Source organism: Emys orbicularis, chromosome 2, assembly GCF_028017835.1.
Source record: "Emys orbicularis isolate rEmyOrb1 chromosome 2, rEmyOrb1.hap1, whole genome shotgun sequence".
Taxonomy (NCBI): domain Eukaryota; kingdom Metazoa; phylum Chordata; order Testudines; family Emydidae; genus Emys; species Emys orbicularis.
This window is the reverse complement of record NC_088684.1, coordinates 219899217-219913027: the sequence shown is the minus strand read 5'-3', so window position 1 is coordinate 219913027 and position 13811 is coordinate 219899217. Positions and strand designations below refer to the sequence as shown.

At 39.0% G+C, this 13811-nt stretch overlaps 1 protein-coding gene across 1 annotated transcript in view; it reads right to left on the bottom strand.

The window, feature by feature from the left end:
• Nucleotides 1-920: 920 nt before the first annotated feature.
• Nucleotides 921-13811, bottom strand: part of TCAIM (T cell activation inhibitor, mitochondrial) — a 41452-nt gene continuing 28561 nt past the window's right edge. Inside the window, exons 6-10 of the mRNA XM_065399832.1 lie at nt 12437-12534; nt 7728-7819; nt 4530-4762; nt 3286-3417; nt 921-1146 (exon numbers count right to left, since the gene is read on the bottom strand). Coding sequence (XP_065255904.1) covers nt 921-1146; nt 3286-3417; nt 4530-4762; nt 7728-7819; nt 12437-12534 — 781 coding nt within the window. The remainder of the gene's footprint in view (nt 1147-3285; nt 3418-4529; nt 4763-7727; nt 7820-12436; nt 12535-13811) is intronic.

The following is a 13811-nucleotide window of genomic DNA, read 5'->3' as shown; positions in this document are numbered from 1 at the left end:
TCAGACAGACACTGACTTCTACCATCCCTAGACTTCATCGGGACTAGTCATGCAAATCAGTGCTCACCAGTGTGAGTAAGAGTTTCACAATCATGCCCGTAGCTACAGTGTATTTAAAAACAATTGATGCATCTTATACTCCAGTAACAAATTATGGTAACAATAATGTAGATTGGAGATATATTTACCAAGAGGATGTCATTTTGAAAGTGTAAACACCTACTACAATGGGCAGATATTGGATTGACATTTAAAATAAACTCCTCTTAAACAAATGTTCAAAGTACTGTTCCTATCTGCATAATAAAAACACTGATGGATTTTTCCTTCTATATTTCTTATACAGTAAGATATACAGCAATATGTAACTACAGTATTGGCACCAGATAATTAATGATATATGAAGGACTCTAGAATTACTTCTACTGCCTTTGCCGCCCCTAAAACTACTTTGACAAGATATTTCTTAATTTTTGAATCCAGTTAATTACCTACTTTAGATAGTACATAGTGCTTGGCTTTAGAGGTACAATTTCTATGAACTTAACAAAATCCATCCTGGAATATTCATGCATATGAAAAACATACCAAAACTCTTTTTGTAACCTTCAAATCCAATTCAAAAGTTTTGTTTAACTATCAAAAATGCCCTTTCATTACCCCTTCCCTATGATGGGACTTGTAGAGGAGTATGGAAACCGTACAGAATCTTTAGGCATGAACAGGCAATAATGTACATTATTCAGCAAGCTGTCTAGAACTGAAGTTCTACTTTCTGAGCAGCAATTAAAAAGAAAGTTCTTGGATTAGTTAGAATACGGATATCAAAATACACGTTTAAATAATTTACTCTAAAAGAAAATAATTCATGTTTATAGCCTCAGAGAAAATAGACAGTTCCTCTGATTATTAGACAGGCCTCAGCTTTTCCAGTTCCAAGGGATACAGAGGTCTCCATCTTGCAACACTGAGTAAAAGTGTGAAATGCAGAGGTGCATGCCTTGCAGGTATGGGAGCGATTCTTCCAGCAGTCGCTTACAACAATCTATCATCTGTGCATGGGAAATACTTGGTTCCTTATACAGCTGTTTCAGAGAAAATTTTTCAGTGGAAGCACTGATTAGCTCTTTTTCCATCACTGTCAACCTGGTATATTTTAAAAAGTTAGAAATTAGTGCTAAATATGAGGACCAAATACAATGATGAAATTAGTGCTTGGGCCTTTAAAAAAAAAAAAATGTCCTTGAAAGACAAATATTTATATAGTGTGCATTTAGTTTCAATTTTTTCAAGTGTAGATATAGTGTGACAGTTTTGAACATGTAAAAACTAATGTTTTTGTGTACAAATATGCAAACTTTGTGTGTGCAAGTGATTATGCCAAGTTGCATACCTACAAAAGGAGACCAAATTTTAAAAACATTACTGACTCACTTATTTGAAGAGCATTTTGTGGTTATGTGATCATGAGACTTCATTTTCAAGGCATCCTAGAGATAAAAATGTTTGTTCCTTTTTGAGATATTGAGTCAACATTAAGAAACTAGGCTTGAAAGTACAAAAATAATTTCCTCCTGTACCCACCTACCAAACCCCATATTCAGTATTCTGCAGGTGACCTAAAACACTGGATGACATCAAACAAAGAGTAGTGTAGCCACCTGCTCTATTTTAGGTGTTAGTAATATAGTTTACTGTTGCAAGAGAAATACAGAATCCTTAACTCAGGACTTAGCAAATGAAATGATTTTTCAGTTCACCTTAGACAAAAAGGAATAAGAATAAACCAACTGACAAAATACAGGTTCTTTAAAGAAAAAGCTAGTATGTATGCACATTTGAGAATTCTAGTTTTAAAAAGCTGTCATGTAATACAAATCTGTCAGCGTTGGTACAGATAAATGAAACAAACTGAGCCATTCTAAATTCTGTATTGCTAAAACACTTTTACATAGCCTATATGGGATGATATATAGTTCATTTAATATAATCCTAAAGAGAATGCAAAGAAACAGCCCATAGAATCAGAGAACAGAAACCCTTTCTTATTTTTAAAGAAAGTTTCACATGTACTGTGCTTAAGATCCAGATAATAAACAGGATAGGTGTGCAGACTTAGGATGTGTCTACATTATGGAAACTATACCAATATAGCTATGTTACTGTAGCTATGCCAACATGATCCTATACAGTGCAAGTGCAGTCTACACCAAGAGAGGGTGTTTTTCCATTGATGCAGGACCACCTCCCCAAATGATAATAGCTATATTAACAGAAGTACTTTTCCATTGACATAGATGCATCTACACTTTGGGGCAGGTCAGCAGAGCTACGTTGGTAAGGGGTGTACATATGGTCTCTTGACCAGTGTAGCTACGTCTATCTATTTTTAAGTGTAAGGCAGGCCTTAAAAATTACACATTTATGCCATGATCCTGCAACTGGATTAGTGCAGGCAGCCCCTTGCACCTGCCTGGAACTCTGCATGAGCATCAGGGGCAGCCTCCTGCATTGTTCCAGCTGCAGGTTTGGGTCCTTAAAGATCCATTTTAATTGGTTAGATTGGTATTCAAAAATTCTGGGTTCTTATTTTCTTCTGAAGTGCTGATTATACTGCAAGCTCCCGAACAGTGACGGGAGCTGCATCCTTATGCTGCATTAGGTGCTTGTGATTTCACTAACACTAACTCTGAATTCAGGTCTTGCCAAATAAGTAAAAAAGAGGAAAATTTTCAGCTGTTTTAAAAGATATTTATTTCTAATTGGAGTCCATATTAAGGATTCAGGACCATAAAGAGAGATTTTTAAAACCTTTAAAAAACTTGTATGTACCATAAAATATTTTCATATTCAATAAAGAATGCTCAATTGTGGCAATTATTGAGTCTCTGCATACTTCAGCAAGATTATTGTAAAATCATCAGGAGAAAGTTTCATGATCTCTTACAAACAAAAAAATCTTTCATTTTCTAATGAAATATAGCTGCTATGTAAACTGATAAGGAAGTAGTCAGCTGAGCAGCAGTTTATAACAAGTGACAGTTGGGTGAGGTAATATCTTTTATTGGACCAACTACTGGTTAGAGAGACAAGCATTCATGTTGGGTAAAACAGATAGAACACAGTGGCGGGAAAGGTGAGACTTTTTTGTAGGGAAAAGTTAACTCCCTTTTATATATCCTCAAAGTTCTCGTATTGTTATAGACGTAAAACAAATAATTCAGTAATACAAGAAGTAGAAGAGAAACACAAGAGCTAGTGTACAAACTTGCTGAGAATACTTACTCTTCCTTTCTTTTCAGATTCTCTCTTGCTTGCTGTGCTTTGGTAATAATAAACCACTGAAGGGTTGCTAGATCACACATTGTTGGGATGTTAAAATGCCCAAGTTCATGCAAGTTTGGAGCATACCTATCACTGTAATGAAACATGATGCAAGTCAAAATAGACGTATCTTATCACTTCTTCGTGTACTAAAATATTTGTCATGGATAACAGAATGAGGAATTAAGGATAAAAAAATCCCACCTGATCAATAAATTCTAAATCATTCTTTGGTAAAGGTTTGAGGCATGAGTACAGAATGTTATTTTAGGTGTTCTGATATTTTTTAAAATTTCAAGTGTGGATCAGCAGAAGCAACTCAATAGATGCATATTAGTTTCCTGCTGCAGACAAAACTATTGACTCACAAAACTCACTTTTTTCAGATAATTTCTCAGAGATTTAAACAAAGATTTAGATTTCAAAGGACTTTCTCCATTAAATTAGCAATTTTAAGATATGTTAAAATTTTACATTTAGCAGTCTTGGCAGAACCCTTACAAAACAACTGCAACTTCATTTCTTGAATCCTGTGTTCAACCTGTCTAATGAGCTTACTAGCACAATACGTGGATGTAAAGCTGGCTCTGAAATGAATTCAAGCCAAGTACTCTCTTAGCACTAGCACATTATCTTAGTCACATAAACAAAGCCTAAATACATATGCCCTGGGCAGGCACTTCTACCCTCACTGAACTACACTGGCTTATTAGATGCACATACTTGTGTCTCTGTGTAACAGCTGTTCATATGCTTGACAGATTGTTCAATCTATTCAATGCTATATACCGTGCAGATGAGTTTAGAAAGACAAAAATGCTATCCTCACTGGATGTGCATGATTTCCTTCTAGCTAACCACTCTCCAACTCAAGAGAAACAGTTTGACACAGTTGCATCATTTAGAAACAGATCATATTGATTCCATAACTACAAACAGGATTGATAGTGCCTAGTAAGTTGTAATGTGTGCATATTGTTTCCACGTTGTGCAGTCTTAATTAACTTGATGCAGGCAGTTAACATTTCCTGAAGCTACATTAAAAATGTAAAATATATTACAACCAATAGGGAATGTGAAAATGCCAAAGGAACAATACTGCAGCAAATGAGACCTTGTAATATTAAGAAGAGCAATACATAATCAGCATAGAGCGTAAAATGACCAAAATGCTTTATAGAAGCAGCTATCCTGCAGACACTTACCTTTCTAGAATCATTTGCAAGCCACGCAGACTACGAGGGTGAAAAGATAGTTTACTGTTAAGCAATCTATTATAGAAAGCATCAAGAGTGGTGTAATACTCTTCAAGAGTTAACAGTGGTTGCAGCTCTTCAATGTATGTTATTTGTATGCCTCCTAGAAGATGACTTATACGGTCCTCCAAAAGCAGCATCTTCTTTTGAAGTTTATAATAGCTAGGCAATCTCTCAAAAATCTGCACACACAAAAATACATTGCCTATAATTACACATAACACGTGATAAAAATCTCTCCAAGAAATTAGGCACTTATTAATTCACAACGGAAGGAACCCTAAAGAAAATGAAGTATCTAACGATGCAAACAGAGAATCTAAATGTTACAACTGAAAGTTATGCACTGGGAACACAAACAAGATTGGCAGGGCTGGGTGAACAGACAATGTTGTTTTGGGGAGTCAGGGGGGAGAGGAGGGTTACATGGAATCTCTATGAGGAGTTATGCTTTTTTGCTGGATTTTATCCTACAAAGTAGCATTCATGCACAGCCACTGACATGAGGGATCGTACACAACTGCTGACAGATTAAAAAGTGTTCTCTCACTGCATTTATAGCCCCATGTGCATGGTTCATAGTGAACAGCAGAAGTGGTAATAGTAAGGCGTGTGCTTGTGGATGAAGAATTAGAGGGCATGACTGTTAGGGAGCTAAACTGGTGTGTGTGTGTGTGTGTGTGTGTGTGTGTGTGTGTGTGTGTGTGTGTGTGTGTGTGTGTGTGTGTGTGTGTGTGTGTGTGTGTAGCAACCCTGTTTCACAACTTTTGTGTATTTATATATAAAACAACTTATGACCCTTTGTGTCCCATTATTATACACATTACCATGATATACTAAATGAGATGACTAGTATGACATGGCCTATGAATTATCTGTACTATAGATAAAATAGCACATATACAACATTAATTATACACATTGAAATTCTTCAAGTGTGCACATGCACATAAATGAGAAAGAAAAAGTTTTAGCTGTAGATGTACTGATGCCAACATATACTAGAATTTCATACAGGCATCAGCATACCCTGCTGCAGTGTGATTTGAAGGATCTCTCTCTTCCTTCTGTGCAAAAAGTCTGAGCTATCAGCTTGACTGAATAGAGAATAGTTTCAAAAGAAAAGACAGTGACAAACACTCAGTGGTACTAAAGTGGAAGTACAATCTTGTCTACATACAGATTTGCTCTGGTTTAAATAAAGGTGTGTTTTTAAACCAATTTAGTTAAATCAGTGCAAGACTATGTGTACTTTTATTTTGGTTTAGGATTGGTTTAATCATGAGAGATTCAGTTCAACTGGTGAAGTTTGGCTGTAGACAAGACCTTCCAAACAGCAAACGCTGATCAGATAAGAATGAAAGCAGATCTTGCCAACAGTGATTATACCTCAGAATGGACAGCTAATTTAGCAATTTCATCAATGTTGCATTATTTCCATCATGAAGAAGTCAAAGTGAAAGCTGCAATTTCAATGATGATTTGCAGCAGGAGGTCCAATATGATTATACAGGTAATGCATTTGTTACCTTTTGCATATGATGACAAAGCAGGTGACTTCCAAAGTTATTTTAAGTTGTTTTAATTATGCTGGCCAATTTCTCATTAGTTTTAACTACAATATCTCAAAAGAGAAAGTGAATTTACCTTTCAAGAACTTGAAGACTTTAAATCACACATTATCCTATTCAAGTCTCAAAACATCAGCTTCCTACTCAATTTTTAAAAATACATTTAAGACACTAAATCATTAGAAGCTGTAATTTCTCTTTTTAATTAGACAAGGTGGTAGTTTGGAATCTTAACATGCAGCTTCTATTAAAAAAAGTGAACATCCAAAGCACCTTCTCTCAAACGTTTTCTATTCAATGCGCTTTTGAATGAATTTTGCATTTAATTCCAATTTCTCAATTTACCAAAGATATAAATCATTCATATTAACAAAACAGGAAAGAGAGAGTTAACAGAAACCTCTCACTCCACTGAGCTTACATAGACAAGGAACTAATCATCCGCTACAGAATTTTGTATTGATTAGTTGACTACAATGTTAACTGCAGGATGTAAGATAGGAATCTTATGGTCCTGCACTACAGCATTGTAAATTTCCAAACAAGATAACTCACCCACCCACCTCCCCTTCTTTCTTTTTGAATTTTATCCACATTTAACTCCTTTTATGCAAGTCCTTTAAAAGGAGTGACTTCTCAGGTGACCAAATGCTACTTACTTATGTGGGCCAAGAACTGACAATACTGAACTAAACTCATTGGTGCAAAGAGTGATAATTCTGCAGATGCCCTATGTAAATCTCCTCTTCAACGCCTACAATTCATTTAAGTGAACTGTACATTGCTAAATTTAAATTCACTGGAACTATGAAATATATGAAAATCATCTTTGAATGAAGTGACTAATATTTTCAGACATTTCATTAAGTGATATCCTGGTGGTATCTGTGCATTATGTTAAAAGATTACTCTCTATAGTTCTTTGGAAACTATATATTATTACTAAAAAGATGCCATAGAGTTTGCCACAGCCTGTTTGCAACACAAACACTGAAATACCTACAGAAATGTGTAAATAAAGGAGACACAAAAAGGGATTCTTTCAGTCTAAGGTGGCTAGTTAATGAACAAGATGGAGTGTTGGGTACAGAAAGAGTAGTTTAGTAGATGTTGCAAAAAGAGTTTGTGATCAACACAGCTTCCACTGAAATAAATAGCAAAACTCCCATTGAGTTCCCAGTAGTAGTGGGGTTTTTTTTGGTTAGTTGAGACATTTTAGGGATGAAGAAATATTTCACCAGTGTGTGATCATGTTGCATTCTAAGTTGCGAAAAAGCCAATTTTGTTCACCCTTAGTATTAGACCAGGAGTTGATTTACTAGCAGAAACTGCAATAAAAACCCAACCATAAAGATTATGGTTATTATTAACATCTACTGCAAAGGATTCGGTTTAGAATGCAAGTATCAAGTTACGCTGAACATAGTAACTATATGCATTGCATTAAATTACTTATCAGTTACCTGTAGCAATTAATATTTTGGTTATAAACCTTTTAAAAACAAGTCATTTATACAAGGCACCATTAACTAAATTAAGAGAAATATTAACTATCCTTTATCTGAAATTCTCTTACTTTGATCCAGTGGTGGTGAACATCCATTGTGCCTAGCATGACATGGCCTGTTGCACTCATACCTGAACAGTCCGTGAATACTACTGTGTGTCCTAATAATGAAACAGTTTTTAGTCACTTTCCACAACTATGTAAGCTTAACAATATTATTGCATTTCACCAACAGTAAATCATTTCAGCAGACAAAAATAAGTAGAAGCTTTACTCCCATCAATTGGAAACTCTCGTTCTGAAAGCTTAAATTCGAGGATTTTTCTATACGAAACTTGACCTAGTATTTTCCTTCCCTCCCCCGTGTAGTTTCACTACTTAGTGTCTTATCTTATAGACTATTTTTGGACAACTATCAATATTTGGACAATACCATATTTAAACAACCCACAGAACACTGTATGCACTCAAGAAACAATAATTAGATCACTATTATTTGTATTAAATAAAGTAACTTTAAGCTGAATATGGTAAATATTGCCCAGATCACCACTATAACATTTCCCGGGGGGCACCCAGGGTTGTGAGGCACCTCTCTACCACTTGCCCTTAGAGTGAAGAAGCCTTGTCTGTGCCTACCATGGATCAACTCCCCAACCTTATCAGCCATTGGCAATATAGGCACTCCCCTCTAGGCCTCTCAGGCCACTGTCACTCTGTAGGTTAGTGATAGGCATGCTCCAGCCCTCGAGCCCTCCAAGTGGAGTGTCCAGCCCCCGATCTACCTACCACTTGCAGTATTCACTGATTTGCTGCTTCCAAAGAAACAGTACATCCCAGCTTACCAGTTGCACCTCAAATCACCACTCCCCTTAACTCGCAGTGTTTATGTTTGTTTACAGTGAAATCAAATACAAGTTTATTTAACAAAAGCATAGCGATTCAAATAGTAACAAGTAGAAATATTGTAAACCAGAGGTTACATATTAGCACGCAATCTAGAGCCAGACTTAATTAACAAAGATACTCTCAAGTCTAGTAGAGTATTGCTCACCCAAAATCCTTGCAGTGCTTTACAGCTAGGTTGGCTGTGAACCTTTTTTCATGAGACACACATGCTGTCAGTTTGCGTCCTAGATGAAGGATTTTCAGGGTGTCTCTGCACTCCAAAATATACCAGACCAATCCTTTGTCTTTATTCATAAAGAGGACACCCCCCTGCTGTTAGTTTCTTCCTGCAGTTTTCCTCTCTTGTAGATTTTCCAATCTCTCAATTCGCACCCGGCTCAGTATGCAAATAAGCATGCAGCATGAGGGATACAATACACAAATGGCCAGACTAGGGTGACCAGACAGCAAGTGTGAAAAATAGGAGCCTATATAAGAAAAAGACCCCAAAATCGGGATTGTCCCTATAAAAATCGGGACATCTGGTCATCCTAGGCCAGACAGGGAGACAGGTATCTGTTACCTCCTTCCTGAAAGGCACATCTCCATGGTACATCATCTCCTGGTGACCTGCCTTAAGTTCAAAGTCTTAAGAGCATAATTTTCAGTATAGATACATAACTTCTTAAATATTATATGTACATACATTTCACAATGGATTATGACAACCAGTGGATAACTGGCTCTCGGTAGAGACCTCACATGCTACCCTTTGGTGAACTTTTATGCAGATACCTGACCCCAGGTATCCTTATACAATCCTACACACCCTCTGTGCTGTTTGACAGCCTTCTCTCTCACTGACATAGTGCTGTGCACACGAGTGCTTACACTGGCAAAACTTGTGTCACTCGGGGGGGGAGGGGTGTTTTTTCACACCCCTGAGTGACAAAAGTTTTGCTGTCAGAAGTGCTAGTCCAGACCTGGCCTTAGTTTTCCATGAGAAAGACATAGTTGAAAGGAACACTCCCAAAGAGTCATCTCAAAAACAGGGATAAAAGGAAGTAAAAATATTCTCACAATGACCTCTACCTACCTGTAAGACAGTAATTATTCCTGGGGGTGGGAGAGAAGGCTGAGACTGCGGACACAGTTAATCATCTGAGTATTCATCTAGGGCAGAGGCCAAATTTGCAGGGTCCAAGGAATAATTATATACACAATCGTATATTAGCATATTGATACTTCTTATTGATAAACATTACCTTTCCAAGGTTCTTTATAAGGTTGAACAATGTGGGACAGTCTCACCTGTCTTTTGATTAAATAAGTGAGTTCTCAAGTGAATAAATAATTATTCAAAACTGAGAATCTTGAGAAAAGACTAAGTGTGATGTCATGTGTGCTGGCCAACAGTTATTGCCACAGATCAATCTGCTGTATCAGAGGAGTCATATGGTAACCTGAAAGTGTTCAGAGATGCTCAATCTTTCTTGGACAAGAGATTTGATTTCAGAATGTAGGTCTTCTGGAATGTGATCTACAAGAGAAGATTACTTGACCCAAGTAAAAAAAAGTTCTTACAAGCCTACTGGCCAGGTAATTAGGTATTCTGAGAGTTAGTGATCCATCTTTTTGTCTCCTTGTCCCCAAGGAAAGATTATAATTACTGCACCAACTTACTCTTTTCCAGGGCAGCAGAGACCACAAGTGAACCCAGTATCTGGTTCTGGTAGAAGTACTTTTGTCCTGTCTGGGGCACCTGTTAGAGTTTATCATTCTTCTTGGATACTGGTGGCATGGATGAAGCAGAGAGCCACAGATCTCACGTAGTTCCAGAAGTCCCTCTGACAGAAAAAGCTATCTTAGAGTCTTTTGTCTGGACTGTATAACTATTTGTGGGATTTCTCCTCCATAGTGTAAACAGGCAAATGTAGTTCTTTCACCTATCTATCCAATAAACCTTAAATAACTTGTATTCCTCAAGAGGTAAGACAGAAGCTGATTCTAGTGTCATCTAGGTCAGGAGAGCTAGAGATGGAGGAAGGAGCTTCTAATCCTTTACTGAAAATAACTTCCTAATGATTCACCCATTTCTAATCCAAAGGATCCTCTTGAAGAGCAGCCATCGCTACCCTTGTGAGTTGATCTGGGGCACTTTGATGGCAATGCATCTCGATTCCTACATGTATACTTCTCTGAAGGAATGCAAAGAGACGGGGCATTAGGCCCAGGTTCACATGGGCCATAAGAATAAGGGGGTTGTGTATAGGAATCTCATAGGTTCTAAAGCAGGGGTGGGCAAACTATGGCCCGCGGGCTGGATCCGGCCCATCAGCTGTTTTAATCTGGCCCTCGAGCTCCCGCTGGGGAGCAGGGTCTGGGACTTGCCCCGCTCCGGCACTCCAGCTGGGGAGCAATGTCGGTGGCTGCTCCACGCGGCTCCTGGAAGCAGCGGCATGTCCCCCCTCCGGCTCCTACGTGTAGGGGCAGCCAGTGGGCTCTGCTCCGCACGCTGCCCCCGCAGCTCCCATTGGCCGTGCCTCTGTGTAGGAGCCGGAGCTGGGACATGCAGCTGCTTCTGGAAGCTGCTTGAGGTAAGCAGATTCCTACACCCCTGAGCCACCCTCCTGTGCTCCAACCCCCTGCCCCAGCCCTGATCCCCCTCCCACCCTCTGAACCCCTCGGTCCTAGCCTGGAGCACCCTCCTACACCCCAACCGCCTCATCCCCAGCCCCACCCCAGAGCCTGCACCCCCAGCCGTAGCCCTCACCCCCCCACCCCATGTCCCAACCCCCTGCCCCAGCCCTGATCCCCATCCCGCACTCCAAACCCCTCGGTCCCAGCCCGGAGCACCCTCCTACATCTCAAACCCCTCATCCTCAGCCCCACCCCAGAGCTCTCACCTGCGCCTCGCACTCCATCCCACCTGCCCCAGCCTGGAGCCCCCTCCCACACCCTGAACTCATTTCTGGCCCCACCTCCCATTTCTGGCCTCATCCACAGCCCTCACTCCCTTCCGCACCCCAACCCCAATTTTGTGAGCATTCATGGCTCGCCATACAATTTCTATACCTAAATGTGGCCCTTGGGCCAAAAAGTTTGCCCACCCCTGTTCTAAAGTGTCTGCGCCCTCATACCTAAATGTTTCTCTGGCAAATATAGTTCAACTCAGTATCTGGAAGCATGGAGTTGACTTGTGTTAAGACTAAAAATCCTGGACCCTGAAGCAAGGGTTAACAGTCTACAAATGCCAAACAAAAAAAAACAAAAAAAATTACACACACACACACACACACACACACACACACACCCCCACCCCATCTATGGCTGCTCGAGGAGTGTACTTTCAGGTATTCAAATACTCAAACCTCTTTTGAGGTATTCATTAAGCATTTGCGTTTAATATGGCTAATATGAATGAATGTCAACTATATAATGTGACAGTAACAAGAAATGGAAGAATCATTTTTATAATTATATTATGTGATCACTTTGATATGTTGTATGTGACTATTTTTCACTTATTATTAAACATATATAAACAGATACGTTTATTTACTGTAAGATTGATATTATGAATACCGTAAATTGTGAGTTTCTGAATATCTGAAAGTAGTCTTTAAATGAGTCTATATGAAGACTTCAAGCTGAAATAAGCAAGTGCTTTTAAATCCTGATGATGTAGTCAGTTACTAGATAATAGTCAATATTTTAAATAACTATGAAATAAAATAACTTGAATTTTAAACTATGTATCACTGATAATTTCTTAAGTAACTCAGGCAGGTTGTTCTATGCTTTCATGAGGAATACCATAAAATTCATGCTTCTCTTTAGAGGATTACTGTACCATGACACACAAAAGAGAAAAGTAATAGGAAATATACCTTTAACGTTCCTTAATACTTCTGGGCTCTGCTGAGCTAAACGACCTAGACTGTGTAGCTGGCTACAACGATGGGCAATACCCCAGCTTCTTTGCCACCTAAAGAAAAATATACTTGAGAATATATCACTCAGTCTTATAAAAGGATTTTTTTTAAACGTAAGGCAGTGCCCAAAGTGTGCTAAGAGCTTTACAATAAAGCAGTAACTCATAGCAACAAAAATCACAGTCACTGAAGAGTAATAAATAGCAAATAATCCAACTGGGAATGTGTATAAAGTGGTCTGAGTCATACACTACTCAAATTTTATATATAAACCAATAATTAAGTAATTTAAATGGAAAATGTAGAATTTCTTTTGCAGTGGTGCCATATTGAAGATGGTGCAGGTGAAATGGGGAAAAACAAACTGAAAAAAGGTAAAAACTATAACTTGGATATGCAAAAAGCAGTTATTTGTTTCTTGGGATACTTTCTTTGTATTTTTTTCTATACGCAGAAGGGAGTTCAGTACAAAAGTTTTATTCATAAATTTACTGATTTCTTAAAAGAGGACAAGAGGTTAGGATTGTGAAGTCTATTGCAGCCTCAGCCCTGTTCCTAAAAAGACTTACACATGTACTTTATGCAGTGAGTATACAGGCGCTAATTCCATGCGTGCTCCAGGGCTAGAGCACCCTTGGAAAAAAGTTAGTGGGTGCTTAGCACCCTCCGGTAGCCAGTGCCTGCCTTCCCCCCTCCCCCCGCCTCCCGTCCACTGGCGACTCCGCCAATCAGCGCTTCTCGCCCCCTGCAATCAGCTGTTTCGTGGCATGCAGGAGGCGCTGGAGGGGAGAGGGGAGGAGCAGGGACAAGTCGCGCTCAGAGGAGGGGGCGGAACTGAGTGGGACGAGGCAGGCTGGGGATTTGGGGAAAGGGGTGGGGTGGAGGCAGGGCCAGAGCGGAGGATTGAGCACCCTGGGGCCTGGTGGAACCCAGCGCCTGTGAGTATGTCCATTGATTTCATTTAGGTTATTCACACAGCATAAAGTTAAGTAGGCGCACTTACTAGTAACTAGCCCTTAATTACTCAGTTACACAGGTGCTCTACAGCCAAGCAGGGGGAAAGATTCCTTTCTCCCTTGAATCCTGGAGAGTTCAGCCCAGTATTTAGATCATATATTGGATGGGTTGATTTGGCTTGCTATTAGGGGAACTACTGTACTGGAATTGAAAGTTTTATGTGCATGTACTATAAGTAAGGAGGAAAAACATCTCTAAAAAATTTCCTGTATCATATCTTGCAGAAAGTAGTGTCTTAGTTTTTTTTGAATGTCCAGCCAGAGTAAGTTATCCATTCATAAGAACATAACAGCTGCCACACTGGGTCAGACCA